This window comes from Gallinula chloropus, assembly GCF_964237585.1.
Source record: "Gallinula chloropus genome assembly, chromosome: 8".
NCBI classification, from domain to species: domain Eukaryota; kingdom Metazoa; phylum Chordata; class Aves; order Gruiformes; family Rallidae; genus Gallinula; species Gallinula chloropus.
In genome coordinates this window covers 13,849,650-13,877,196 of record NC_140093.1, presented here as the reverse complement: position 1 = coordinate 13,877,196, position 27,547 = coordinate 13,849,650, and the positions used below count along the sequence as shown (strand labels likewise).

The 27,547-nt window shown below is 59.5% G+C and overlaps 1 protein-coding gene across 1 annotated transcript; it reads left to right on the top strand.

Annotated features, from left to right (window-relative positions):
• Positions 1-26,901, top strand: EPHB3 (EPH receptor B3; the record flags this gene model as incomplete). Its single annotated transcript, XM_084267480.1, has 16 exons — positions 1-97; positions 13,415-13,479; positions 13,853-14,525; positions 21,870-22,025; positions 22,160-22,495; positions 23,291-23,415; positions 23,557-23,725; positions 23,820-23,925; positions 24,300-24,397; positions 24,581-24,703; positions 24,799-25,046; positions 25,276-25,491; positions 25,583-25,732; positions 25,818-26,011; positions 26,175-26,330; positions 26,618-26,901. The coding sequence occupies 16 exons, from the start codon at positions 1-3 to the stop codon at positions 26,724-26,726; spliced, it is 3,021 nt and encodes a 1,006-aa protein (XP_084123606.1). The 3' UTR covers positions 26,727-26,901.
• Positions 26,902-27,547: the final 646 nt, after the last annotated feature.

Here is a 27,547-nt window from a genome sequence, read left to right as displayed (position 1 = left end):
ATGGCTGCGGCCCGCCCGGGGGCCCCCCCGCCGCCGCCGCCGTTGCTCCCCCTCCTGCTCCTCCTGGTGCTCCCCGGCGGCCGTCGCGCTCTGGAAGGTGAGTACCGGGCGGACGGGCGGGCGTACCCACCCGCCACACCGGGGCCCGTGCGACCGCGCACACACTCACACACACACACACACACACACGCACCCACCCTCCCGCCGGGGTGCCTCTGGCCCACCGGGCCTCGCCGGTGTCCGCTGCCGGCTCTGCTCGTCGAGCCGCGGGCGCTGAGTTGTCCCCGCGAGGAGCTCGCCGCCGCCGCAGCGCGCCCCAGCCCCGCTCCCGGCGCTCAGCCGCCCTCAGTAGGTTTCAGAGTCAACGCCCCGTGGAACCGAGCCCGGCGCGGCCGAGGTGCGGCGACCGCGGTTGGCGGCCGCTGGCAGGCAGCGGCGCCTCGTTGGATACTCGCTTCACGTTCCGAGGCTTTTCGCCGCGACCGAGAGGGCTGGAAAATTAATATTGCTTGCAGTGGAAGCTCGCGGCGTGCCAGAACTGGTGGGGCCGCCGGAGGAGTGTCCGTGCGCCGTGTCCGGCCCCGTCCCTTCCCCGGCCAGGGCTCGCCGCGCCCGCCGCCTTAACCCCCGAGGTTCCAGCGTGGGACCGCCGGGGCGAGTGGCCACGCGTGCCGCATCCATCCCCGAGCCGGGCTGCTCTCCCTGGCTTGCCCGCCCCCGCGGGTGGGCGAAGAGGAAGCGGGGAGGGGGGCAGCCCCCCAAGCTCCGGTGGAGTTGGGGGTGAAAGGAGGGTTGATTGTTGCCTCTCCCCCCCCTCTTCTCGGAGGGTGAATCCCGGTCCGCCGCGCAGCGCTGTCGTTCCCCCGGTTTTGAGCGAGAAAAGCGACTTTTAGCCCCGCTGGGGGATTGTGGGGTCCCGGGGCGGGAGAGACGGGTAGTACCGGGGAGGAGGAGGAGGAGGGAGCCCGGGCGGGTTTTTGTCTCGGCACAAAGTAAGCGCGGCTTCGACCGGGAGTGCCGGGGGCGGCGACGCTCCGGTGTCCGGTAACCGAACCCGCGGCGGGAGGGGGCTGGGGAGGGAGGGAAAGGAGAAACCCCGGGCGGAGAGGAGCCGTACGTGCCCCCGCCCGGCCGGGGGTCGGCGGGGTCTTTTGTCTGCTCGGAGGCAGTTCTGTACTCGGGCTTCCGCTGCCGTCGCCCCGCGGTGCTGGGTTTGGGCTTCGGCACCGGGGGGTGACCGTGGGCAGGAGCCCTTTCCCGCTGCGGTTTGGTGGGGGGACATGTTTCCTCTGGCTCTGTAGAAAGTTTTTGGGGTGATTGTTGCCCGTGTTTCTTTCCTCTCTCCCAGAGATTTATATTTTTTTTCTTTAAAGGGTGGGAAAAAAAATAGCAAACCCATCCTTCTTTGTGCGCTGTAGGAATGCGAGCTGCGGGCCTGCTCCCTCCGTGAGCTCCGGGCTGAGCAAGAGCTCGGCGGCCGGAGGGAAAGGGAGCAGCCTGCCTGCACCCAGCCCCCTCGGGATGGAGGCTCCCGAGCACCCACCCGGGCACTGCCGGGCCGAGCTGCAGGGAGCCCGGCTGCTGAATAGGTGCAGGAGCGTGAAGCTGTGGGCAGGGAGCCCGGCAGGACTCGGTGCCTCCGGGCAGCCCCTCGCAACCCGCTTCCCATCAGCGGGCTGGGAGACGGGTAAGGAAAGGCGGTGTGGAGGCTGGTGGCACCGACGTGCATCACCCAGGGACTGTCCCGCCAGTCCCCGGAGAGGCTGAGGGCCCCGGCCTCTCTGCCGCCACCCGGGGATGGAGCGGTGTGAAGAGGCGGATGGAGAGCAAATAAACAACTCGTGCGAAGGAGTCGCTGGGTTTTCTCAGTTTCCCCAGTGTACAGAGGGGTCAGGAGCTGAACGCGCTGCCCGAGGGGGTCAGGGCCCGTCTGGTTGCCAGCCCGATAGGACTGCTTTGGGGCTGGCTGGCAGCCACCCAGCATTTTTGGGGTTAGTCCTGATTCCCCTGGGATTATTCTTTTCTTTTCTTGTTTTTTCCCTTCTTTCCCCTTCGCTCTTGTGTGAGCCCAAGGGAAAGTTTCAGCTGGGCCGGGAGAGGTTCCTGCCTTGCCCGTCATTAGGAAGCTGTTCCTCACATCGGGGTCAGCCAGCTCCTGCGCTTCTGCCTCTCTGGGCATTTCTGGCTGCTCGTGAGGCTGCTTCCTGAAGGGGACCAGCGCGTTCAGGCGGTTACATCTAGTGTGCACGTTCATTTGGGTATTTTAGTGCTGATCATAAATCTGGCGTGGCCATAAATCTAAGCACGCGTGTTCAGACAACAGCAGCGAGCGGTCTTTGAACCCAGCCACCTCTCAGTCCCTTCCATGGGGACCACGGGCTGCGCTTGTGGCCAGTGCCCGGCTGGGAGGGCAGGAGGCTCTGTGACTGCTTGTTCCCGGGGGTGGGTGACTGGGATGGTGGGGAGTTGAGTTTCTTTACAAGGCCCCACGGGGGTGGAGGGGGGAAAGCGGCGCTCAGCAGCAGCTCAGTGAGGGCTTTGTGCTGCCGAGGAGAAAATGGTTTCTCTCCAGATCCTGTAAGTGCGCTGGGTCTGTTTGAAGTCACAATGTGTTTTTCTTCTCCGGTTCAGCAGTCCCCCGGCCGGCTGCAGTAGGAATGCTCTATCTGGGGGCAACAGCAGATCCTTTCTCCGGCACAGATGTTGGAGCCGAGGAGTTTGTCCCAGCGGGGCTGTGGGAGCAGAGGCCCGGCAGGGAGTGAACGCGGTGAAATTGTGCGGGGAAAGCGCTGTGTTCAAGGCTCTCACCGACCATCCAGGGATAAAATCCCAGGCTTCAAAACACCCTGGCTGGAGGGAGCATGGATGGCCGCAGGTTCTCTCTCCCAGTTGCCCCAGGGTGCAGGTGGGCTGGGACCAGGGCCTGCTCTTCAAGTGAGCCACTCTGCCAGGCAGCTCCTGCCCCGAGCAGCCTCTCTGGGCACGGGACTCCGTTTAAAGTTGGGGTTTCCCACGTGCTCCCCCACGAACCACCACACGCAGGCATCGGTGTAGCTGTGTGTAGCCCCAAGCCGAGTTGGGCTCTGGTGAAATACCCGAACTCCCCTGAAGCAGAAAGATTTCCAGGGGGGGTTTCCTCCCCTGGGCTCTGCCCCTTCACAGCTCCCAATCCCTGCTGGGTGTTGCACAGGCTGACCGCGCTGCTCTCCACACAGCAAACCCCTGCTTAATTGACCCCCAGTACTGGAGCTGCCAGGTATTTTCTTGGCAGGGAGATTTGCTTTCCATTTAATTACTTTTCACCGAAACGGCATGTTTCTCGGCAGGGTGATGGGGGAGAAGTTTTAGCCCTGCTGTTTTATTGATGCTTGGGGTAGGGCTGGGAGGGAAAGAGGGTCGTGGGTCTCTGTGGCGATCACTGGATTCATTAAATCTCCCTTTCCTCGCTAAAACTTGGTTTGAGGAAGCCCGCCCCATCCAGACTCCGGAGGCAGGGAGGAGAAGGGGTTTCCTTTGTGTCAAGCGGAGCATGCGGAGAGCCAGGGGGAGGGAAAACTTGCAGCGTGGGGGTCTGTTTTCAGCCCCGTGTATCCCCCTTCCTGGCCAGGCTGCGGCTGCAGGGCCGTGCCTGCCTGGCCATCACGAGTGGGAATAGCGGCCTCTGGTTTTTAAGGAATGAACCGAAACTCCTTGTTTTGTTGTGATGACTTACTGCGGGAGATATTTGGGGAAACCAGTTTGTTGCATTTTCTTTCCGTGAGCCGTTCGCTGCTGCCACTGGAGCAGGGGAGCTTGGCGTTTAATTAAAACAGCCCCAGCAATCTGAATCACAGACTTGCATGTTTTTAAAATTGTAGCTGTTCCTGTTGTGCTGAGTCAAACTGGTTTGTCAGGATTAAGCGTCTCTGCCTGGGAGCCGTGCTGGGGGAAGGGTGCCGAGGCAGCCCCGGGGTCGGGATCCCCTGTTCCCAGGGTGGTAGGGTGGGTGCCAGACTCCCACACTGAGGAACGCCCCCCCAGGAAAGGGGCACTGTCCCCAAGGGCTCTGGTGGAGCTAGTGGCTGCCACAATGCTGTGCTTCCCTCGGGTTGAAGCCACAATAAACTGGCATCACTTCTGGAGCAGCCATGTTCCCAAAGAAAGCTTTTGGGGCACGGGGGTGGTGGGGGTGTCCCTCCAGCACTGTGAAGCCCTTCATGAAAAGCCAGGCTGAGCCTGGTGCCCCTTGGCACAGGCTGCCCTCATGAAGGCCAGCAGCCTTTTGCAGTGGTACTCCTGCCTGGCTGGGACAGTCCCATTTGAATTCGTGTTTTGGTTTTTTTGTTTGTTTTTCTGTTGTTGCTCAATACCCATTCCGGTGCTCAGGCTGGGGCGGGGCTGATGACAGGGCTATCCCTTCTCATAGCTGAGCCCCATGCTGGCTCTATGGGGAGCCATTTTGTAGGGCAGGCAGGCAGGCTGCCCGTGAAGAGCCATGCCCGGCACCTGCCTTTTCTGGCGAGCCCTTCCTTGCCCTCACTGGGGCTTTGGCATGGCTGACCCCGGTGTGGCCATCAAGGCTTTGTGGGGCTGAGCTTGGGAGAGGGGCTGCACTCCCTTCCTACACGGCTGCTATTTCCAGAGGGGTTGCAGCCCTCCGCTGGCGCCCGCTTTCCCCTCAGCGCAGCCAAGCCCGCCAGCCCACACTCCTTGAGGCGGGAGGGAGCAAGCCCAGTGCTGGCTTCGCATGGCCGCCCCTCGTGAAGAGGAGAGGGAGCCATCTTGGGAAGAGGCAGGAGTACGGCAGCAGGGCTGAGCACAGGCCCCATGGCTGCTCTCCGTGCGCGTGCCAGCGCGTGCCGGCCAGGGGTCCCTGGCTGGAGGGGCATGTGGGGGGTGATCTTTATTTTATTTTTGCCCGTCGCTAAGCTCTGCGCTGTCCGGGCCTGGTGTTTCTCACGCATGTGGCAGGAGCTGTTGACAAACACCTGTTTCCCGGCCCCCTCCCCAGGAATGCCCTGGGCCCCGTGGGGGCTGCCATGCTGGAGCGGGGGGGACAGGACAGCAGGGATGTCCCCTCCCAGGGGAGCCCTCCCCAGGGCTTTCCTGCCCAGCGGCAGCTGCGGAGGGGATTTGGGCCTCCCTGTTCCTCTCCGAGGTGTGGCCGTCGCACAGGGCTGCAGGCGGCTGCCAAAACCCATCCCAGTGAGGGAACATTTCTGCTTTCACCCCCACGCCGAGCCGGTCCTTCTTGTCCCTTGGGTGTTCAGCCGCCTGCCCGGCGAGGGCTGGGGCACAGGAGGGACCCCGCGGGGTGAGCGGGGAAAGGGGGGCTCAGTGGGCATGCACGCACACGCGGCGTGCGATCCAAGGCCTTTTTTTATTAATGAGAAAAATGTGCAGGGCTTGAACGATCGCCAGGAACAGATTTATTCTAGTTCCCCAGAAATTAAACTGAAATGAAGGAGCGAGTCAGCCCGGCCCGGCACCCCCTCCTGACTCTGTGCTTGTTTTAACTCTGGAAGAATCTGACTTTTGGGGGTGGGGGAGGCAGGGAAGGGGGGGAGGATATTTGGGTTTAAGCAGTTCCAGATGGGCTCAGTGCTCGAGGAGAGCCGAGGAAGCGAGCAGAGAGCAGCACGGAGATTTGGGTAACTGCCCCAGGCAGGAGGGAGATCTTGGCAGAAACTCCCGCTCCACTCTGCTGGGATGGAGCTTGACAGCCGAGCCGCCTGTCTGTGGGGTGAGCCTTTGGATGTGCAGCAAGTAACCTTTTTTGGGAGGGGGTGGTTTGTGGATTGTTTTTTGGGTTTGTTTTGGGGATTTTTTTAAATATCATTACTCCTTCTCTGGCTTCTTTCCAAAAATACAACCTGGAAAAAATGGAGCTGGAGGGGGGGGAAAGGGCCGTTTGGATCTCAGCCTGCTGCAAATGGTTGCCCTGCGGAGGCAGGCCTGCAGCACTGACCGCGTTCCCTTCCTTTCCCCAGGGACTTTGGGGCTCTCCATCTACCCACCCCAGCCTAACTTGGTGGCCCAATGGGGCGACCTGCCCCATGAAGTCATAGGGTGATGGGGCAACGGAGGGAGGTGGCAGAAGCATCCCTGTCATAGCAGGACCTGGAAATGAAGGTGGCTTTGTGGGACGATTTACTGCCTACGTCCCGGTCGGTGGTGTTCGCAGCTCTAACAGGTCTGGCATCTCCCGATCGGATGAGTTATTTCCGTGGCAGCAGAGGGTGGCTGCACGGCCATTCCTGCTGGGGAGGATGACCTATAAATCTCTCCTGTCTGCTGGCCTGCAGAGCTCGTGCTTGCCTGGTGTGGCGAGTCACATTGTCCCACGGGAGCCCATGCAAGGAGCTGCAGCAGGCAGCTTGTCCCCTGGACCAGGCAGGGACATGCTCATCCGGAGCGGGCAGCAGTTGTTTTAAGGCTGGTAATGTCTCTAGCAGCAGGCAGGGCTGGGGGGCATCTGTCCGTTCCCCTTGCCCACAGCCTGCGTTTCCCCATGGGTGAGCCAAAGCTGTGAGTGCTGGGGTGCATCCACCACATGAGCAGGGATGTCAGCTCTTCCCCAGCAGAGTTGACCCCAGCGTGGCACACCGGGCTCTGACATCCGAAATCCCCGTGGTATTAATAGAACAGTAATTGCAGTGCAGGGCTGGACTCGGGCAGCTGGCTCGCGTCCTCTCCCGGCGTCAGTATGGCCTTTCTGCGGGACCAGGGTCTGGCAGCGGGACCTGGCAGAGCTCGGGCAGCAATCCGCACGTGTCCTTGGCGTGCGATTGCAGGGCAGGAACCTGCCATCCTGCGAAAGTACTGTGCTCTGGAGGGGGGGTGCAGCGTGGGTGCCAGCGGACACCGGCGTCTGGCTTGGCACAGTCCTACTCACCCAGTGTCAGAAATCTTCCCTGGCGCGACCTGGTGCCTGCCTGGGAGGAAGCGAACACCCGTCCCGCCTCACATCCTGGGCGCTGCTGCTTCATCGGCTTTTTGCAGAGCTGGCACCCGTCCTCTCTCACATGCTTCAGTCTGTCTCACAGCCATCAGGAAACAGCTCCTGGCGGACAGCACGCGGCCGGAAAACCCTCTTCAGCCAGTTAGCGACTGGCGGGTGGGCGATCGGGCAGGGCTGGAGGGAGGGAGCGCTGCCGACCCCCTCCGTCCTGCGTGCCAGACAGCTCCCGGTCATCGAGAGCTGGATCTGGCCTATCTAGGAGGTGCAGCGGGGGGACTGTGAGGGAGCTGCAGCCAGCCGATGGCCTGGAGACACGGAGCTGTCTTCCCTGTGAGGTTGTTACACCCCAGTGCAGGTGCAGGATCGGGAAATGGAGGATGCAGCTTTGGAACTGGCATCTTGGGCTCTACCACAGGCCTACAATAGGACCGGGATCAGCCGTGGTGCCATCAGGGCTGGGACTGGTGATGCTGCCCATCCTTGGACAGGCTCTCCAGGACAGGGACTGCTTGCCCTTGTGCGTGCGTGTGTGGTGTGTACAAAGGGGCCTTAATCTCAGTTGGGGCCTCTGGGCCCTGCCATAATGCAGAAATAATGAGTCTATTATTAAGTGCCCACAGTACTTCTTCACTCCGGTGGCTCGCCTCCAGCAGCAGGCAGAACCTGCCCCGCTTGAAGTGGATGTGTCATCATTTGCCTCAGCAAATCCGATCCCTTTGATGATGGGCCAAACGCCCTTGGCACAAAGGGCCACAGCTGTGATACAGGCCCCATTTTTTTTTTTCCCCTCCTCTCTTCCCTTTGTTCCCAGTTCATTGGCAAGTCGACGGTTCGCCCCGGTCCCGGGGCGAGTGTGTGTTGGTGGGCATGGGCAGTCGGAGCCCTTACGTCCCCCTGGAGAGGGACAGGGTGGAGGGCTGGCCCTGCATCTCCCTGCTCTGCGCTTGGGAGCAGCAGGCGCCCTACTCGGCATAAGGACAGGTTCCCAGCGTGGGCGGCGATAGGGAGTGCTCCAGCCCTTCCCTTGGGCTGAACCGCACCGCCCCTGGCCTGCCCAGCCTGACAACCGGGGAGAACAAGGGTGGGACCCTGCACGGCCCCCCAGCCTTGTGCTGGGTGCTCAGGCAGCCGGGCATGCAGGAGGGGTCCCGGGGGGGAGCCAGGATTCCTGAGGAGGCCTGGGCTGTGCAGCATGCCAGCAGTGCTGCCAGCCCCGTCCCTGCAGAGGGAGCTGGCAGACAGCATCTGCCGGCACCTTTGCCTGGCTCCCAAGCCCCATGCCTGACATCTCTGCGCTGGGGGTACCCCAGTGCACTCTTGAGTGCTGCTGCCAGCCCTGTGGGTACCTTGTTGTCTGCCTGCCTCCCTCCCTCCCTGGCTGCATTCTTCCTCGCTGCTCTCACTCAGCTGCATCGGCAAGAGCCTCCTTGCAGCACAGCTCAGGCACGAGGGACTGCCAAGTGCCAAAACCTCCCAGCACTACGCCAAAGCCACCACCCATGGGGTTCCTTGTGTGCTTTGCCTTGGGCTGAGTGGGATGTGAGCCCCTTGACCTCAGAGTGGGGCCATCACCTGCCCAGGAAGAGGACAGCCACAGCATTTTGCTGGGGTCAGAGGGAGGAGGACTGTCCCAGAGGAGGAGGAGGTGGCATCTGGGTGGGCAGCAAGCTCCGGGAAAATGCATTGCGGGGTCTCACGGACCTGATGCACGCTTAGGGCGCTCTGTTTCGCTCGGCTTTTGTGTACACGAAACGCTCGTCAGCGGGAAAAGTGCAACCTCAGGTTCTCTCCCACAGGCAGCTCTTTGTTCCCAGATAAAGGACCTTACACCAAAGGCCCTTTGTGCCGCTGCTCAGAACGGTGCCGGGATTAATTGTACCGATAGGTGCTTGAATGGGGAGCACGCAAGGCCACTCGCTCCTGCCGTAATTGTCTGAAAAACCGAGGAGGAAATTAAAAATGTGCTGGGAAATGCCCCCTTTGGTGGCTTTTTGACTGGCAGGCAATCGCCCAGGCTGAAAGTGCATCCCTAAACAAACTGCTTTTCCTTCCGGAAGAGCGTGGCGAGGGAGAGGGGCATCTAGCACCACCGCAAGCAGCCACCGTGGTGGAAGGCCATGTCCTGGGGCAAACAGCTCAGCCCTCAGTGCTGTCTACAGGACGCCAGTGTGGGGTGAGCGACCAGGCCGCTCGCCTCGCACCAGGCTCTTGCAGACATGGTGCCGTGGTGTGTGCATGGTTCCCGGGCAGCACAGGCACATTGCAGAACAGGTTCCTCTGTGGTGAGGCTGTGTGGGCGTCTTTACTAACTTTCCTCCCTTGCCTTCTTCCAGGATTCTCTGGTCTTGCGCGAGCTGCCTTCTCCTCATCAGGGCGAGGAGCTGGCGTCCTACCTTGCCAGCGCATCCTGATAAAAGCCGTCGGTCCCCATGTTCAAAGGCAAGAGCGTTCAAACTGGAGCCGGTTGGTGGAGACGATTGAGTCTTCCCCAGCAGCTTCATCTTGAAAGAATTTTGATTTTTTTTCCCCCCACACTCTTTCTGGCTCAGCCATCGCTGCCGCGCGCGTCTGCCGCTCAGCAGCGCGAGACAGGCTCTCTGGGCCTCTTAGGGGGGGAGTTCAAACGTTTTCGCTGGCCTCAGACTGTGCACACCGCATTCCTGAGCCCCTGCACAGGGAGGAAGAGGTCCCTGGCTCCAGATGGGTCCTCGCCAGGGCTTTGAACACCCAGCGAACTGCTGGGGACTCTGTAGAGGCTACAGGATGACTGCTAGCGGGGGGAACCCTGTTCTGTGCAGGTTGGGGTGCACCTCGGAGGAGGTCTTTGCAGGGCAAGGGCGAAACAGGCTCATTCAAGAAGTGAGGCTCCATGCCCCGGCATCCCGCTCTGGTGAGAAAATCCCGCTTTTATGTGGACTTGAGTGTGGCCTGCTGCACTCACTGAGCGTAGCGAGGCTCCTGGTGCATCCCTTGCCTTTGCCTGGCTGAATGTAAGAGGACAACTCCCCTTTGCTGCAGACAGTGATAAAGCAAGCCCTAGGCTGACTTGTCCCAACTGGCGAAATTGGGAGTCAATTTCCCCCTTGACTAATGGGACCAGGCTTTCGCTGTGGTGCGCGGGATTGAGGTGGCTGTGACTCACTGCTCGGCCAGCCCTAGTGCCATTCACGTCCTTTCAAAGCACCTGCAAACCCCAGCAGAGCTGGGGTGCTGCCTGTGCGGCTTCTGAGCCCACCTCTGGCACCATAGGCCAGAGGGAGAGAGCAGCAAACTACTCCCAAACCACTAAAACCCCATAGCGCTGGATGCCAGCGTGTGTCCCTTTGTGGAGCAGGGCAGCACTTGGCGTGCCCTGATTTTTGCTGGAGCAGGGACACAGGTTAGGTGCTGGGGTGTTGTGAGATCTCTGCGGCAGCTTTAAGGGCAGAGAGCAGTTTGTGTGGCTCAGCTGTGGCCAGCTTGACTCAGCATGTCACTGTCTACCCGTGACCTTCACCGTGGTGGGGTGTGAGGGGCTCTGCTCACCCAACCTGGCCCCGCAGCTGCAGGAAACCCACGCTGCCCTCCGTGCTTGGCCTGTTTCCTTTAGCTGGGTTGCTCTGGTTTTATTTCCCCTCCCCACTCTCTCAGTGTGGTTTACATGGCTCTTGCAGCAGCAGCCGGCTTGGCGCTGTCAGATTTTCCCCTCCTCTGTTGGTCATATGGCAGACGCAGGCCATGAGCCTCCTGTCCCAGCCATGTCCCTGCCCCGGCTGGCACTCACAGGGAAGGGTGCCCTGTGCTGGGGCTGGCTCACCATGGCAAAGGCTGTCTGTGTGGAGGTGTGTAGGGGAGCTCCTGCACACCCTAGGCAGGTTTTGGGAGCAAAGTTCCTCTCTTGCTCTGGGAGTAGGGATGCCCTCACAGTCAGATCCAGCCCAGCTCTGCCACATCTAGCCATAGGATCCTTGCGCCGGACACACCCTCTCACCCAGATCTTCATCTCCCTGGCTTGATCACCGCCATGGCTGCTCATCTGAACCACCCCTGAGCACGCAGGGCACCCTTGTCCCGCTCCCTCCCGCCCCCCCCCCCCCCCCCCATCCAGCCCTCCTGCAGAAACACCCACCCAGCTGCCCACAACAGGAGCAGGGCCCTTCGCTGGCTGGACCCACGCAGGGTCCCTGCACCGGGACTTGGCAGCCCAGCACGCTGTCAGCGCTGAGCGTGTGCTTGGCTCTGCTCTGCCGCCAGCGCAGCGTGCCTGGGCCGTCATGCGGCACCGATCTGCCCTTATTAGGGCAGCTGGTGCTTGGGGCCTGTCCCTCAGAGAGATGCCGGCAGCCCTGCTCCACAACCTGCTCCCCCATGATCCCACACCGCCTGTCTTCCCCTGGGAGCCCATGCCAGCACAGAGGGATGGGGAGCATAGCAGCCTCTTGGGGAGGTCTCGTGGCTCTGTGGAGCTGCTCTGGCCACTGCCTGTGGTCAATAGCTGATGCTGTGGCGAAGGGAGGAAGAGGGAGTGCAGCTTGCTGCATCCCGTGGGCAAGCAGTGCCTTGGGTTGGGGCAGAGGCTGCCCCATGGCTGCCCAGCCCTGTCCTGTGCATCTCATGCCTCAGTCCTCCTGGCGTCTTTGTCCCACATCCTCCCTTGTTACCTGCTGGTTCCTTCCCTCCCTCCCTTGGTTTGTGCTGGGTGCCCCTTAGTTTGTGATTTTGAGAAATGGCAAATAGCTGCTGCCAAATAGCCACCTCTGCAACTCCTCCTGTTTGCAAACAAGAGCTAGTGTCCATTCCTCCTTGTTGTGGATGCTGCTTCCCAAGGGGAGGATTGGGCACCACGAGGGGTTTTCTCACGGCTCCCTGTGCCATGTCTGCTCCCGGTGTTGCCAGCTCCCGGTGGGACCGTGTTTGCTCCATGCAAACAGCCTGGGTGAGAGGCAGACTCGCTGGCCGAGCTGGGATCTTGGGAAACAGCGAGTCAGCTTGGAGAGCCCACGTGTCCCCAAATGTGCTTGTTTATCTGTGCTGCAGCGGCACTTGTGGCCAGTGCTCCCGGCTCATCCGTGGGTGCTGACTTGGGAGCTGCTGGCGGGTCTCCCCGGGGTGGGACGCGCAAGGAAGGTGTTTACCTTCAGATGAGCCTCATCCTGAACCTTGCGATGCGGGAACATTTCCTTCCTCCTCCACACTTCCTCCCTGGCTGGGTCAGCCTGTAGTTTTCCTGGGGTGGAAGGAAAGAAGCTGAAACTGCCTCATGCTTCTGGGGCTGAGCCATGGTGCCTGGCATGGCCAAGCTGCCCCAGTGGATCCTATGCCCCGGCTGTTGAGAGTGAGCAGCTCCCAGCCTGCTGCCAGCTCTGGGGGCTGGTGGGCTGTGCCTCTTGTCCCTGTATCTCAGGATTGGGTGGGCAGAGAGATGGACGGACAGCCAGCCCTTGAGAAACTGTGTGGGGTCTGGGATGGGGCCATGCTTGAAGCTGCGGATGGGGGATGCCCTCAGCAGGGAGGGATTTTGGAGCTGGTTCTGGCCCCTGCTCTGAGCACACTGGGGGCTGTAGCTTAGCTCTGGTGTTTGCACACACACGCACACTTTGTCCCCAAACCCACTAGGGCAGTAGGGGGGACAGAGGTACTCAGAGGTCCCTGCTCGCCTTCAGCCAGCCTTCGGGGCCATCCATGGAGCAGGGGGTCGCAGAGCTGGCAGCCCACTGACCCCGGAGCGCATCGTTGTTCTCCATCCTTTCACTTCGCTCCTGGTTTTCGTGTGTGGTGCTTGCGCGGAGCTGTGTGGCTCTGCCCGGGATTAGCGACAGCTGCCTGCAATTGCAGCTCTTCCCAGACAAGCGTCTCGCTCCCCCAAGGCTGGGGCTGGGGCTGTTTGGGGAATGCTGCCGGGGTGGTTCGTCTTGTAGTCTGCTCCAGGAATGTTGGCCAGACGGTCAAATTCTTCTCCCCTCTTGTAAAATGAGTGATGTGGGGCGTCTCTGGGAGAGCAGCCTGCCAGTCCCTCCTCCTCTGGATAAACCTGCCTGGCCCGCACCGCCCTGTCATGGGAACGGGCCCTTTCAACCCCAGCCACAGTAAATATGCGCCCTGCCAAAGTGGAGGGGGAGGGCTTAGATGAGGGGCCCCTGATCTCCCTCCTCTGGCACCCCCCGCGCTGGCCGAGAGGCACGGTGGGCTGAGCCAGTGGCCAGGGGTGGCAGCTCGTCCCCCCACTCTCGCCACCTGGCCCGCTCCTTGTCCTGCTGCTCTGTCATGGCTCTCCAGGGACGCCTCACTCTTCCTGTTCTCCTGAAGGGAGAAGAGAAATCTGGAGTCTGTCTGCACTGCTCCCCCCTCCTCCCACCACATCTCACCCCCCAAGTTGCTGTTTTCTGCAGAAATGTCAGTCTCGACTCTCCTCTCCCCCACTCCTCCCGGGTTTTTTTCTCTCTAATCTTGGCCTTCGTCTCCAATTACTTTTTTCTCTCCTCCCTCTCTCTCCAGAGACCCTGATGGACACGAAGTGGGTGACCTCTGAGCTGGCATGGACAACTCATCCAGAGACAGGGGTAAGTCTAGAGCCAGCCCTGGTTCCTGACCTCCAAAGGGCATGGCTGGCCTCAGCCCCACAGGAATCGGGGCTGCTCGCCAACGCCTTTGCAGGGCTGGCTGTGTCTTCCCCCTCCCCTCCCGCACTTATCCTCTCACCTCATGAAACCATCTCCTCCTGACTCCATGCTGGCGGAGCAGGAGGGCCACGTTCCCTGGGCCAGGCTGCTCTTAGTCACCTTGATGACCAGGAGGGTTGGGGTGGGTGGAGGTGCAGCTGCTGCTCTTCCCTGTTGACTGTTGCCTGGTCCCCCCAAGCTATGCCATCCGTGATGCATCCGTGGCTCTGATCTCCCCAGCTGGGGGTCTGACCCGCTCCCCTCTCACTTGCAGTGGGAAGAAGTCAGCGGTTATGATGAGGCCATGAACCCCATCCGCACGTACCAGGTGTGCAACGTGCGGGAGGCCAGCCAGAACAACTGGCTTCGCACCAAATTCATCCAGCGCCAGGATGTCCAGCGCGTCTATGTGGAGCTGAAGTTCACTGTGCGGGACTGTAACAGCATCCCAAACATTCCCGGCTCCTGCAAAGAGACCTTTAACCTCTTCTATTACGAGTCGGATACTGATTCTGCCTCTGCCAATAGCCCTTTTTGGATGGAGAACCCCTATATCAAAGTGGATACAATTGCCCCGGATGAGAGCTTCTCCAAGCTGGAGTCTGGCCGCGTCAACACCAAGGTGCGCAGCTTTGGCCCTCTCTCCAAGAATGGTTTTTACCTGGCCTTTCAGGACCTAGGAGCCTGCATGTCTCTCATCTCCGTCCGGGCTTTCTACAAGAAATGCTCCAACACCATTGCTGGCTTTGCAGTCTTCCCGGAGACTTTAACGGGTGCTGAGCCCACTTCTCTGGTCATCGCGCCGGGCACCTGCATCCCCAATGCAGTGGAGGTGTCTGTACCCCTCAAGCTGTACTGCAACGGCGACGGCGAGTGGATGGTACCCGTGGGAGCGTGCACATGTGCCGCTGGATACGAGCCCACCATGAAGGACACCCAGTGCCAAGGTATGTGTGTGGTGGAGCGACTGTGGCTCTTGTTCCTGCGGGCGCGCTGATGCGGAGGAGGTGGTTTAGCGTTGAGGTCTGTCTGTTTGCAGAGGCCTGGGAGCTGGGTGGGATCCCTGAGGAGGGAGCTGGGTACTGTCCTGGAGGGCTGGTCTGCAGTTTGACTTGGCATCTTAAAGCCTTCATGGACTAAACTGGTGCGATGTCCGCTGTGCCACATTGGTTAGCTTGAGCCGGTGCTACCCACTGCAGGATGCGCCTTCTCACCAGGAGCCCTGGCTCATGGTATGGTCCTCAGCAGAGACCCAGCACGTTTAAACCCCCCCGAGCATTACCAAAACCTCCCCCTCACCCCCGCTGCCGTGTCCAGCGTCTCTCCTCTCTCCCTCCTGCGGCGCGAGTGGCTGTTCCTGGCAAGCCTGATTTCATGCTGCTTTAGCGGAGGCGCTGGAAAGCCGGGTGGTGAGCGGGGCCCTGCTGTGCTGGCGGCGGGAGGAGCCGTGTGGATGCCTGGATGTATGCTCCCCCTGCCAGCGGGGAGGGTGGAGAGCCGCATGAAGACAGGGGAGCCAGAGCTCCCCATCCCTGCTCAGAGGGGAGGGAAGAGCATCCTGCAGCCGGAGATAATGGGGATGGAGAGCCACCCCAGGCTTCTGCAGCTGCTGTGCATTGTTGCTTTGGCATTGCTGTTTCACCCCAGGTTGGGCCTGTTGTTAAGGAACAACTATTATTTTCCTTGTAGATGGCTATTGTTTTACCATGGGGTGCTTTTGTCCTTGGGAGCTGTCTCCAGCTTGCAGGACCCTGTCCTGGTGTGGCTTGGGTTTAAGGCAGAAAGGTCGCTGCTCTCCTTGGCTGGAGGCATTGTGCATGGAGCAGAACACCAGCTGGGTCCCCAGCACTGGATGCCTCACGCTTGGTGATGATGGGATGCTTGGCTCTGGCCCTATGCTCTTGGCAGGGGTGATGCAATTTGGGATGGCCCATGACGTCCACAGCCTCTCCACTGGCTTTGGGAGCAGTGTAGCTGTTGGCTGTGCCGTTGAAGCTCCGGCTCCACAGGGCTGCAGCTCATCTGGGGAGCCTCCAGCACCATCAGTGCCAGCATAACCCCAAATTCAGTGCCCTGGCCCCCCTGCATCAGTGTTACAAGCAGCTGATCTGGCTCCTTCTAGGGCAGATGAGCACCCATGCCAGGCACCCGTTGCTTACAAGCATGTGGTGGCGTCCCCACTCCTGGGGAGCTGATTTCCTTCTTGCTTGGGCTGGGAGACCTTTGACTGTACAGGCTGTTTACTGTCTCCAAGCATGGAATGGGGTTTGGGCACAAGGTGACACTGTTTCCAGCCAGCATCCAGGCCGTGCCAAGTAGGGGCATCCTGAGGCAGAACCAAGGGCTCCTAAGATCAGGTTAGGGGCACTGCTGCAGCCCAGAGCAAAGTCCCTTCTCCCCCAGTCAGGCAGAGACCCACACAGCAGCTCTCTGAGTTTCCACCCTCAATCCCAGGGAAGCCGCACTGAGCCATGGGTACGTCTCCATCCAGCAGCCTGCCCTCTTGCTGGGCAGAAGTGGTGATATCCTCACGTTTCTCTGGGAAAGTTGTGCTGCGCCTGTGCGATCAGATTTTCCGCCATATGATCGTGTGTTTTAAGTGGAAACAGCTGAAGAAGGGCTGGGAGAAGCTGGAGCCACAGCTTCCTTTTCTGCTCTCAGCTGGATGTTCCCTTACCCTGTTTCGGCAGCCCGGCACTGCCAAGAAGGCTCTTGGTCCCCATGGCATGGGGAGCAGCGCGGATGCAGCCCCGCAGAGCCGGGGTATCAGCTCTCCTGCCCTTGGGGAGCTGCCGAGGCTTCGCCGCGCGGGCGAGGAGCGCTCCGGCGTGCCAGATGGCATTTTAATAAATAACAATACCCAGTTACTGCTTAGATGGGATAAGCCCTGTTGTAAATCTCCCCCTTTCCCCAGACTTTCAGTGGCCTTTGAAGATCTCCTCCTCCTCCTCCTCCTCTTTATCTCCATCCAGAGCCAGGATTAGACCTTGCATTCAGACCTGTTACAATGCAGCTTGTATCCCGGTCCCTCGGGAGCCGAGGGCTCATCCCGCCCTGCTGAAGGCAGTTTCTTTGGCATGCTTTGTAATGCGATACGCCAGGCTGGTATCTGGCGCTGTAGTCCTGAGTTGCCACAGCATTGATTTGGCATCTCATTCTCAGCCTCATTATCTTTATTTAATTAGCACACGGCCCTTCTGGGGGTTGTGCCGCTTCCCACACGCTCCCTGCCATGCAGAGCTGCAGAGGCAGCTTTTGCAGGACGAAGAGGACCTGGTCGGGGAGGGGGATGAAGGCTCCCGCATGCCTCCACAGGCAGGGCTGTGCTGCCTTTGCCCCCTTGCACCCCGAGCCCTGCACCCCTGGGGTGCAGCCTTTCCTCCCAGCCCCTGTCTTCTCATTTTGGCTTGTAAGCACACAAACCTTTGTGGAATTCGGTGTGAGGGCGCTCCCTGTGTTGCACAGGTGGGAGTTTCCTTTGAGCAGAGCAGAGCTCCTAGCATAGAGCAGCTCGATCTGCGGCACCTCCCCAAAAACGCTGCTGGGTACGTGCTCCCCATGCAGGGATTCAGCAGGGTTTGAACCCCTCATGTTGTGGGTTTCACCTAAAGACAGAAAGGTTTGGGTTCTGGCTGGCCTCTGTGCCAGGGCTAGCAGGGACCTTCCTCCTTGATACCCATGGGGGGTCCTGAAGAGGGATCACAGTGCCCCCTGAGCCTGTACCCCACTCAGGAGGGCGACTGAGCTCATGGACACCCAAACGATATATGTCTAATTTTTAAAATATTTTTATATAGTAGTATTTATATATTTTATTATATAAAATATTTTTTAAAACCCCATGAACACTGAAACGATAAAAACACCCGGTGAGACAGTCAGCATGTTCGGTGTGACCCCGTGCCCTCCTCACACCCATTTATCACCCTTCTTGATGCCCCTTCCTGCTGGCATGGGTGCTGTCTGTTTGGGTGCAGTCCCTAACACATAGGTCAGGCTGGGACCAAAACATGGAGATATATTTTTATTTTTTTTTAACCAAACCAATTCTTCCTCGCCATCGGTGACTAATGGAAACATCACCCTGAATTAAAACAAACCCCTAAAAATGCCAAGCAAGCATCCTGCTTGCCAACTGTTTGCAGCTTTGCATTGCAACACGGGCTTGCTGCATGAAACCCGGGAAGTGAAACTGCCTGCTATTAATTGCCCGGGCTGCCAGATCAAAGGCAGCTCAGCAGCACGGGCAGGGGAGAGCGCTGCCGCTTTCCAGCACAGGCACCTTCACAATGGGTTACTTGTACCACGCTCGTGGATATCCGCCCTTGCCGTCCTGCCTGTGACCCGCTGTGGCTCCAGAAGCAGCTTTGCTTATTGGGAAAAAAATATAAAAAAAATTTTTTTAATCCCTTTTTTTAAGAGAGAAGTGGTTTCCCACCTGTTCTTTCGATGCTGCTGTTCAAACCCCCGAGGGTTCTTTCCCTTCTCTCCCCGTCAAATTTACTCCATTCAACTCTGGACTGTGCTCGCGTGAAATATTCCCACCCGAAGGGTGATTATTTAAAAAGGAGAAAAAATACCCTTTTAAGAGAGACTTAAAAAGAGAGTTACTGCCTCAGCTGTAGCCGGGCTGTTGCTTCCACAGCTCTAATCCATCTGCAGCCGCTTACGAAAGCGGGAAGGGAGCGAGCCGTGCAGGTTCATAAAGCACAGATTGTCCCAGGCAAACTCGATTGCTGCCTTTAAAGAAATTACAGGGTTGCTGGACAAAGGGATGTGATCGGTTTAATTTATCTGGGCTCAAGCGAGGCATTCTGCTTCAATCCTATGGGGAGAGAAATAGCTGGAATGATGCTGCCCAGACTGGAATAGCATCACATGGATGAGAAAGCGGTCAAGATGTGAAACGGTGTAGTTTGGGGATGGTATTTCCCAATGTGTCGTAGGCTTTCCCTCCCTCTCTTTCCCAAGGGAGGGGACCCTGAAGTTTTGGGGATGTTCGCGGGGTTCGTTGCTGCTTGCCCGCATCCCATGCAGTAATGGAGGCTGCCTGCGGGATGAGTCACGGCTCTAGGCTGCTGCCAGGAGGGTTTTATTCGGTGTTTTTCTGGGCTCCCTCCCTTGGACCTTATTCACCAGGGTGGGGATTGTATTTGGGAAGAGTGCCCTCCCCTTCCCCCAGCCCTGTGCAGTGGTTCTGCAAGGTAGGATCGGGTCCCAGAGGTGGGCAGCTGATGAAAATCCCAGAGGGGCTGCTGGAAGGAGACGGATGGCTGGTGTGGGTGGGTGCCGTGCCAGGTGTGCCATGCCCCACAGAAGGTGTAGGGGCAGTTCTGCGGCAGCCCCAGGGCTGTATTACTGCCCTGCTCCCTCCCGCATCCCAAATAAATCCCCTCCGCAGCCAAGCCCTGCTGTCACACCAGGCTTCATCTCCCTCCCATCAAACCAGCAGCTCCTATTCAGGCTGGGGAGCTCCGCTTCGGTTCCCTGACCTGTTATCCTGTGGCTGTCAGTGGCTGTCATGTTGTCCCCAGAGGTGACCGCAGCCCGGCACCAGGAGATGTGATCTTGTGTGCGGAGGTTCAGGCTTGTTATTTTATTTGCGGACACTTCAGCAGGAAAAGTGCTTATGCAAACCTCTGGGTGGGGAGAGGGGAGCCCAGCTCCCTGGCTCCGGCTGGATGGAGTCACGTTCCCGCTCCAGAGCTCCTGGGTTGGTTCCCCAGCGTGCCGGCCAAGACAGTGGTTGTTGTACAGGCAGTTTCTTGCAGAGAAGAGGTGACACAGCGGCTTATCCACCAGGGACCTGGGATCAGCTTTCAGCTCGGTTACAGCCTTCAAATGTGGCGGCTGAGAGCTGTCACAGTGCCACCGAGGTCTTTATGCTCTGATTTATTAAGGAGAGTTGGAAACTTAAACACTGGAGTGCATCTGGGCCTCAATCTCTCTCCTGCCCCTCCCCTGCTTACCAGGGGTGGGACATGGCTTATCCCTCTACTGCCAGGGTAGCAGGGAGGGTGAAGAAGAGTGACCTTCATCCCTTGTGCCTGTGCTGAGTGCTCCTGTGGGGCGGCTGGTAGCTACCCAAGGACAGCTCTGCCTGTCCCTTCCTCCTGTATCCCCTCTGTGCCTTAACCTGCACCGAGTGGTGCTGAGCATGCGGGAAGCCAAGCACCATCATCCCTCCTGCATCCTTTCCGGAGCAGCTTGGTGTCCCCAAGCCATGCTTGGGCTGTCGGCTTCTCAACGCTCTAGTTGCTCTAGCTTCACTCTCCCCCCTGCACGCCTGTTATTTCAGGGGGGTTTGTCCCTGATGAATCTGGGCTCCTGTCCATAACCAAAGCATGTTTGGCAGCACTCTGAGCCCAGAGCGTTCCTGTCCAAGAGGTTTTCAGTCATCTCTCATTCCTCAGCAATCTGGTTCCTTATGTGTGAATCTGCATCCACCCAGTTTGAACCGCCCGGGACTCCAGCTTGGGGTGGGTCTGCCTGTGCTGAGGCTGCTCTGCTGCCTCTGGACATCTGCTTTTCCACGTCTTTGCATTTCTTGGTGGTGAGGGTGGCCCGGGCTGGGGTGGGGAACGGGAGCACTGGACCTGCTTGTTGCAGGGGGAAAGGTGTATGGGTGTCTTCTGTTGCTTGCAGAGGAGCAGGTCTGCTCACTCCTCTGCCCTTCAGCCTGTGCAGCCGGGATGGGCTAAGCTCTCATTTCCAAAGGGAAGGCCCAGAGGCTGGGTGAACTCAGGTCAAGGAGCTGGAGCGAGTCGAGCCATGTGGCCTGTCCTGTTTTGACCAAAGAGTCTCCTTGCTGGAGGGCTCGTGCCCTGGGAACAGGAAGCAGTGCAGGCCACCCATGGGGTAGGGGGGCTGGAGAGTGTGTGGTCTGTAGGTCCCCTTTTTGGCCGTGGTGTCCCTCACTCCATGACAGGGCTGCTCACATGTTCCCCTGCCCAACACCACCATAACCCAGCTCCCCTGGGGCTGCTGCTGCTCCGTGCCTGGGCAAATGGGGGTGGACAGGACAGCACCCCAGAGCTGGGGGGTGGTCCCTGCAGGGCCAGTCCGACAGCCTGTGACTCAACAGTGCTCCACACCCCACACGTGGAGCTACAACCAGCCGGAAGACTTCCACAGAGGGTGTCAAGAGATGCCTCATAGCAGGAAACTTCCACTTGGACCATCCGGGTGAAGCACCAGGAAACCGCCTCCTGTTTACGGGTGATGTGCGGCAGCCGTGGGATGGGGCTGCCGGGAGGGTTACGCACCCTTGGGAGCTGCCCTAAGCCCAGTGGAGTGAGGAGGATGTGCCCTCCTCCTTCGTCCCGGTCCATGCTGATGCCACCCCGGCCACAGGGTGATACCAGAGCAGAGCTGGTGCCAGCAGGTGACATGCTGCTTCGTCTGGCTGCAAGCACAGCGTGCGGGACCTGCTTCCTTGGGGCAGCACTGTGATAAATCAGGCTGGTTAGAGGGCTAGGTTGGGTTTCTGAGGCTGCTCTGCTCCTTGGCTGCTCTGCTCCTCCTTGGCTCGGGTGCTGATAATCCCATCACATGCCCCTCGTTATGACTAAACGTGCCTCAGTGCCAGGCCAGATCCCAGGACTTGTGGCTCCTTGAAGGACCCTGATCGGAAGCGCGAGTGGGAGGTGGCACAGCGATGCTGAAGCAGCTCTTTAGTCAAGGACCTGCAGGAATGTTTTAATCTTGCTTGCACTCCACTTGAGCCAGCCTCAGGAGGTGCCACAGCCTGGGGGCTGAGAAGTGGCTGAAGACCCCGAAGTGGAAAGTTTGGGGCCCAGTGGCTACATTTTGGGCTGCAGGGGCCTCTCACAGGGGCTGCTGTGGGCAGGGCTGAGGGTTCCTTTACTTCTCGGCCTTATTCCCCCAGTGAAATGATCACTGACCCCATGGAGGGTGCTGGGCCTGGAAACCAGCTGAGGAAGGAAACATGGAAAAGCCATTGGGAAGTGCAGTGAAGAAACAAAACCGGAGATGTGCTCTCCTGGCTGGTCCTGCCCTGATCCCTGTGCTGCTGGCGGTCACCAGCTCTTCCCATCTCTGAGTGCCCCATATCTGCTGCCAGACCACAGTATCTCACCAGCAGCCTGCTCTCACCCACCCTGCCTAGGCAGGGGCACTGAGTCCCTGGGCACAGCTGATGGTGGTGGAAAGACTCATAGGTCCTCAAGCCCCTTGTTGGAGATTTGGCAGGGCAGCGGGTGGGGTGGGACAGGACAGTGGACGTTTTCCAGGTGCTCTTTGTAACTCTGGTCTGTTTTCCTTTCCTCCAGCATGTGGCCCAGGAACCTTCAAGTCTAAGCAGGGGGAAGGTCCCTGCTCTCCCTGCCCTCCCAACAGCCGGACCACCTCCGGAGCAGCAACGGTCTGCACGTGTCGAAATGGCTTTTTCCGGGCAGACACAGACCCCGCAGACAGCGCCTGCACCAGTGAGTCCTGCCCTGGGCAAGGCAGGGAGGTGTGGAGGCAGTGAGGGTAGTATGGGAGGTGGGGGGGAGTGTGCGCTGCCCATGCCAGTGGTGACCTATCCCTGCTATCCCTGACCCCCACGTTCCCCCCGCAGGTGTCCCCTCCGCCCCTCGCAGCGTCATCTCCAACGTGAACGAGACGTCGCTGGTGCTGGAGTGGAGCGAGCCGCAGGACACGGGCGGGCGTGACGACCTGCTGTACAACGTCATCTGCAAGAAGTGCAGCGTGGAGCGGCGCCTCTGCACCCGCTGCGATGACAACGTGGAGTTCGTGCCGCGCCAGCTCGGCCTCACCGAGCGTCGCATCTACATCAGCAACCTGATGGCCCACACCCAGTACACCTTCGAGATCCAGGCTGTGAACGGCATCTCCAACAAGAGCCCCTACGCTCCCCACTTCGCCTCTGTCAACATCACCACCAACCAGGCAGGTCAGTGGAGCTGCTGGAGAGCGAGGGGCTGGCTCTCTGCCTCAGAGCGGAGCGGGGGATCTCTCGCTGACAGCTTTGGAGGCTGCAGTCCTTTTGTGCTGCCGCGTTACTGGCTCTCTGCGCCTGCATCTAATCCCCTGGGTAAATTCTTCTCTCCGTTTAACGCATCTCCCCAGAGGAGATGAGATCAGAACACGTGCAAGCGGAGAAGGGCAGGGTTGGCAGATGCTCCGGAGAGCTGTGGATCTCCTAGACCTACCCCAGAGATGTTGTGCCTGCTGCGAAGGGAGGAGGAAGGAGGAAATGAGATTTCTTCCCTGTGGGCCTAGGAAGGCTCAGCATCAGCCCAAACCTTCACAGCCAGCCGAGTGCTCTGCCATTTCCTCCTTCCTCCTGCTCTGGCCCAGCTCCAGCGTGCTGGTAATCTCCAGCCGCTGCGCTCTGATCTGATTTCACGGGTCTCATTGGTGGGGTGGAATGTGGAGCTCCTGGCAAATGGAGGAGGGGAAGGAGCCCCAGTTGGGGCTGGCAGGGCCCTTCCCCAGACCAGTTTGCAGCTCAGCCTGGAGCAGTGTTACCTTGATGCTATTTCCAAGGGTCCCCTTGGTCTCTTATCACCCTAGCTGAGATCACATCTCCCTACAGAGACTTGTGGGAGGGCAGTCTCAAAGCTTTTCCATCCCTTCACACCAGGATTATCTGAGCAGGTCCCAGGCAGAGCCCCCCAAGCTGATGCGGGATGGTGGAGGGGTATCCTGGCACACACAGCTCATTCCTCCTTGCCTTCCTTCCCAGCCCCATCTGCCGTGCCCACGATGCACCTGCACAGCAGCACTGGAAACAGCATGACGCTGTCATGGACTCCCCCAGAGAGACCCAATGGCATCATTCTTGACTACGAGATCAAGTACTCGGAGAAGGTAAAGCAGGAGGCAGAGCGGCTTTTGCCCTTCTCCAACCCTTCTGGCAAAGCGGGTCCCTGCGGAGATTGCCAGGGGGATGAAGGGGCAGCAAAGAGGGGATCGCTTCACAGAGGTGACACCCACGTGTCTCCCCTACAGCAAGGCCAGAGTGATGGCATCGCCAACACAGTCACCAGCCAGAAGAACTCGGTGCGGCTGGACGGGCTGAAGGCCAATGCTCGGTACATGGTGCAGGTCCGGGCGCGCACAGTGGCTGGATACGGCCGCTACAGCCTCCCCACAGAGTTTCAGACAACCTCAGAGGATGGTAAGTACCAGGACTGGGCTGCCTCTGGCCCCAGCCCTCTTAGGCCTGTTCCTTCATCAGCTTGACTCTTGATTCCTGCCTCTCCCTCCATCAGGCTCCACCGGCAAGACTTTCCAGGAGCTGCCTCTGATTGTGGGTTCAGCCACTGCGGGGCTGCTGTTCGTCATCGTTGTGGTGATCATCGCCATTGTCTGCTTCAGGTACTGGCTTTACAAGGAGAGGGGGGGTCGTGTTTCAGAACTGGATTTGGGGGTTGCTTGTGTCCGTAGCTTTTCCTAGCCTGTGGGCAGAGCTCTGGCAGCTCCGGTCTGAGAGCAAAGGGCTGGACCTGCTGTATGTGACCTCAGTGCAGGTCCTGAGGGAGCAGTGTGCATCTCTGCTTCCCCAGCCCCAGCTGGGGCTCTGCCCAGGCTCCAGCCATCCTTCCTCTCTCAGCACAACTAGGCCATCTTCTCCCATCGCACTGTGGGCGGAGGGATGGCTCTGCCTGCCAGCTGCCAGAGGGGAAACTCTCTGGCATAGGCTGACTGTGCTGGGATTTGGAAGCTGGCAGTGAATGTCTTTGCCCCATCAGGAAAGGGATGGTTACTGAACACCTCCTCTCGTCTCCTTTGGGCAGGAAGCAACGCAACAGCACAGACCCTGAGTACACGGAGAAGCTGCAGCAATACGGTGAGTGCGAGATCCCAGTAATGGGCTCTGCCTCCCTCTCCCAATTCCTGCCCTGTGCACAAGCAAAAGACCGGCCTTCCCTGGCCAGCAACTGGGAGTAGGAGGCTGACAGCCGGCCAGGCTGGCTTGGCATCTGTCAACTGTGTTGTGTCCCTCCTGGTGACGGTTCCTCTGCCCTTGCAGTCACCCCTGGGATGAAGGTCTACATTGACCCCTTCACCTATGAGGACCCCAACGAAGCCGTCCGGGAATTCGCCAAAGAGATTGACATCTCCTGTGTGAAAATCGAGGAGGTCATTGGGGCAGGTAAGTCCCAGGGCTGGGCACAGCAGCTGCTGCCAGCACTGCCTCCCACTGTGCCACGTTGACTCAGCGTACCGGCCCTTTCTCCCCTTCCACAGGAGAGTTTGGCGAGGTGTGCCGCGGGCGCCTGAAGCTGCCCGGCCGCCGCGAGATCTTTGTGGCCATCAAGACACTGAAGGTGGGTTACACGGAGCGGCAGCGGCGGGACTTCCTGAGCGAGGCCAGCATCATGGGCCAGTTCGACCACCCCAACATCATCCACCTGGAGGGTGTGGTGACAAAGAGCCGCCCTGTCATGATCATCACGGAGTTCATGGAAAACTGCGCGCTCGACTCCTTCCTCCGGGTAAGCATCCATCCCCTCCTGCCCTGGGCTGGGGGCTGCAGCATATGGGCTACAGCAGCTCCAAGCCTCCCTTCTCCATTCCTCTGCACAGTCATGCTGACGTCCCATGGGCCAAGCTGTGCATGGACGTGGCAGGGTGGGGGAAGAGGGGTGTCTCTAGGGAGGGTGAAGGTGGTCCTTCCACAATCCATTTGGGGTGTTGCAAACCCCCTGATCTCTCCTCTGGCAGCTGAACGATGGGCAGTTCACAGTCATCCAGCTGGTGGGAATGCTGCGAGGCATCGCTGCCGGCATGAAGTACCTTTCAGAGATGAACTACGTGCACCGGGATCTGGCTGCCCGCAACATCCTGGTCAACAGCAACCTGGTCTGCAAAGTGTCTGACTTTGGGCTCTCCCGCTTTCTGGAGGATGATCCAGCCGACCCCACCTACACCAGCTCCCTGGTATGGGACACTTGCAGGGATCCATGGATCTGGGGGTGGGGGGAAGACACCCCAGGTCTGTGTTAGATAACAGCGCTGTGTGTCCCCGCAGGGAGGCAAGATCCCAATCAGGTGGACAGCTCCTGAGGCCATTGCCTACCGCAAATTCACTTCGGCCAGCGATGTGTGGAGCTACGGTATCGTTATGTGGGAAGTGATGTCCTATGGGGAGCGACCCTACTGGGACATGTCCAACCAGGATGTAAGTGCTGCCTGGGGAGCGGGGAGCTGTGGGCCACCCGTGAGGGCCTGGGTGTCTCACAGCCTGCCTTGGCATGTCTCCACAGGTGATCAATGCAGTGGAGCAGGACTATCGCCTGCCACCCCCCATGGACTGCCCCACGGCGCTGCACCAGCTGATGCTGGACTGCTGGGTGCGGGACCGCAACCTGCGGCCCAAGTTTGCACAGATCGTCAACACGCTGGACAAGCTCATCCGCAACGCCGCCAGCCTGAAAGTCATCGCCAGCGTCCAGTCTGGGTCAGTGGCACCCCCACCTCCAGCCAGGACTTACCCCAAGCTGTGGGAACACTGGGGTGCTGGCAACTAGGGATGTGGGAGGGCAGCGACAAGCTATCTCCCTCAATTCACACCTTTCTGTCCACTGCTCCCTGTGACCTGTGGCTCTCTTGCCCTTTTTTAGCATCTCCCAGCCGCTCCTAGACCGCACCGTCCCGGATTACACCACCTTCACCACTGTGGGAGACTGGCTGGACGCCATCAAAATGGGACGGTACAAGGAGAACTTTGTCAACGCCGGCTTTGCCTCCTTTGACCTGGTGGCACAGATGACTGCAGAGTAAGTCCCTGCTTGCAGAGGAGGGAGGGGGCTGGGGCTGCGGCACGTCATCCCTCACCTCTCCATCAGCCAGTTCCACCTGCATGAGTGTGTGGAGGGCTGAGCTGTGCGTGGGGTTTTCCCAAGTGAGCTTAGGTTTGGGATTCAGCGTCCGGTCCCCTGAGGTGTTAGAGGGACCCAGAGCTTGCCAAGGGCCATCAAGACGACGGGTTCCTTGGCAGCAGCTAGATGGGACAGAGGCGCAGTTGCTGCTGGCAGGGGGCTGAGTCTTCACCTTCTCCTTGCAGAGACCTGCTGAGGATAGGGGTGACACTAGCAGGGCACCAGAAGAAGATCCTGAGCAGCATTCAGGACATGAGGCTGCAGATGAACCAGACGCTCCCAGTGCAGGTTTGACCGCAGGGGACTCTGCATTGGAACGGACCGATGGAACCTGCCACCCAGGTTCAGTTTGCGGTGCAGCCCGGCTTCCCGTTTCCCCCTTCACGCGGCGCTCCTCTGCCTCGGACGGTCGCCTGGGACGGGACGGGCCACCCTTCCCCGAATCGGAGGCACTCGCGCCGAGAGGGAGCCCAGCTTTTCGTCCCACGTCATGGAGCGGCGAGGCAGCAACGTGTCTTCATATTGAAGATGGATTATGAGACAGAGACGGCACATCCCGCTTCCCGCCCTGTCTCGGTGCTCATCAGTTTGAAGAGTTGTTCTGCTTCTTGGATTTCTTTTCACCCCCGTTTTCCCCCTGAAGTCCTCACTTCCCTCCCTGAGGCCACAGACTGTTGACCCGTCCGCTGAGTCCGTCAGACACGTCCGAAGCCTTCCCTATCTCTGGTCCCCATGTGGAAGCAGCTGGGGGAGGCTGAGCCGGCGACAGGGCCGGGGCCATTGGCCCCAGACAATCACTCCTCTCCTCCAGCCCTGGCGGCCCCTCCCTCCGCACGAGGGTCTGCACTGGAACGTGTCCCAAGGGAAGGCTTCACTCCCTTTCTTGGCTTTGCACGCCAGAACCCAAACCCCATGAGATTTACTATGCAGGGAGTTAGGCAAAAAAAAAAGTGGGAAAAAAGAAAAAAAAAAAAAGAGATATATTAAAAAAAATAAGAGGGAGCAGAAAGGGGAGGGAGAGGGGGACCAGGTGCCCGGTTCCACATCTCTTACCTACCCTCTTGGTTCCCCCGGCTGGCTCTGGACTGCAGAGCGAGGCCTTCAGCACGTTTGCA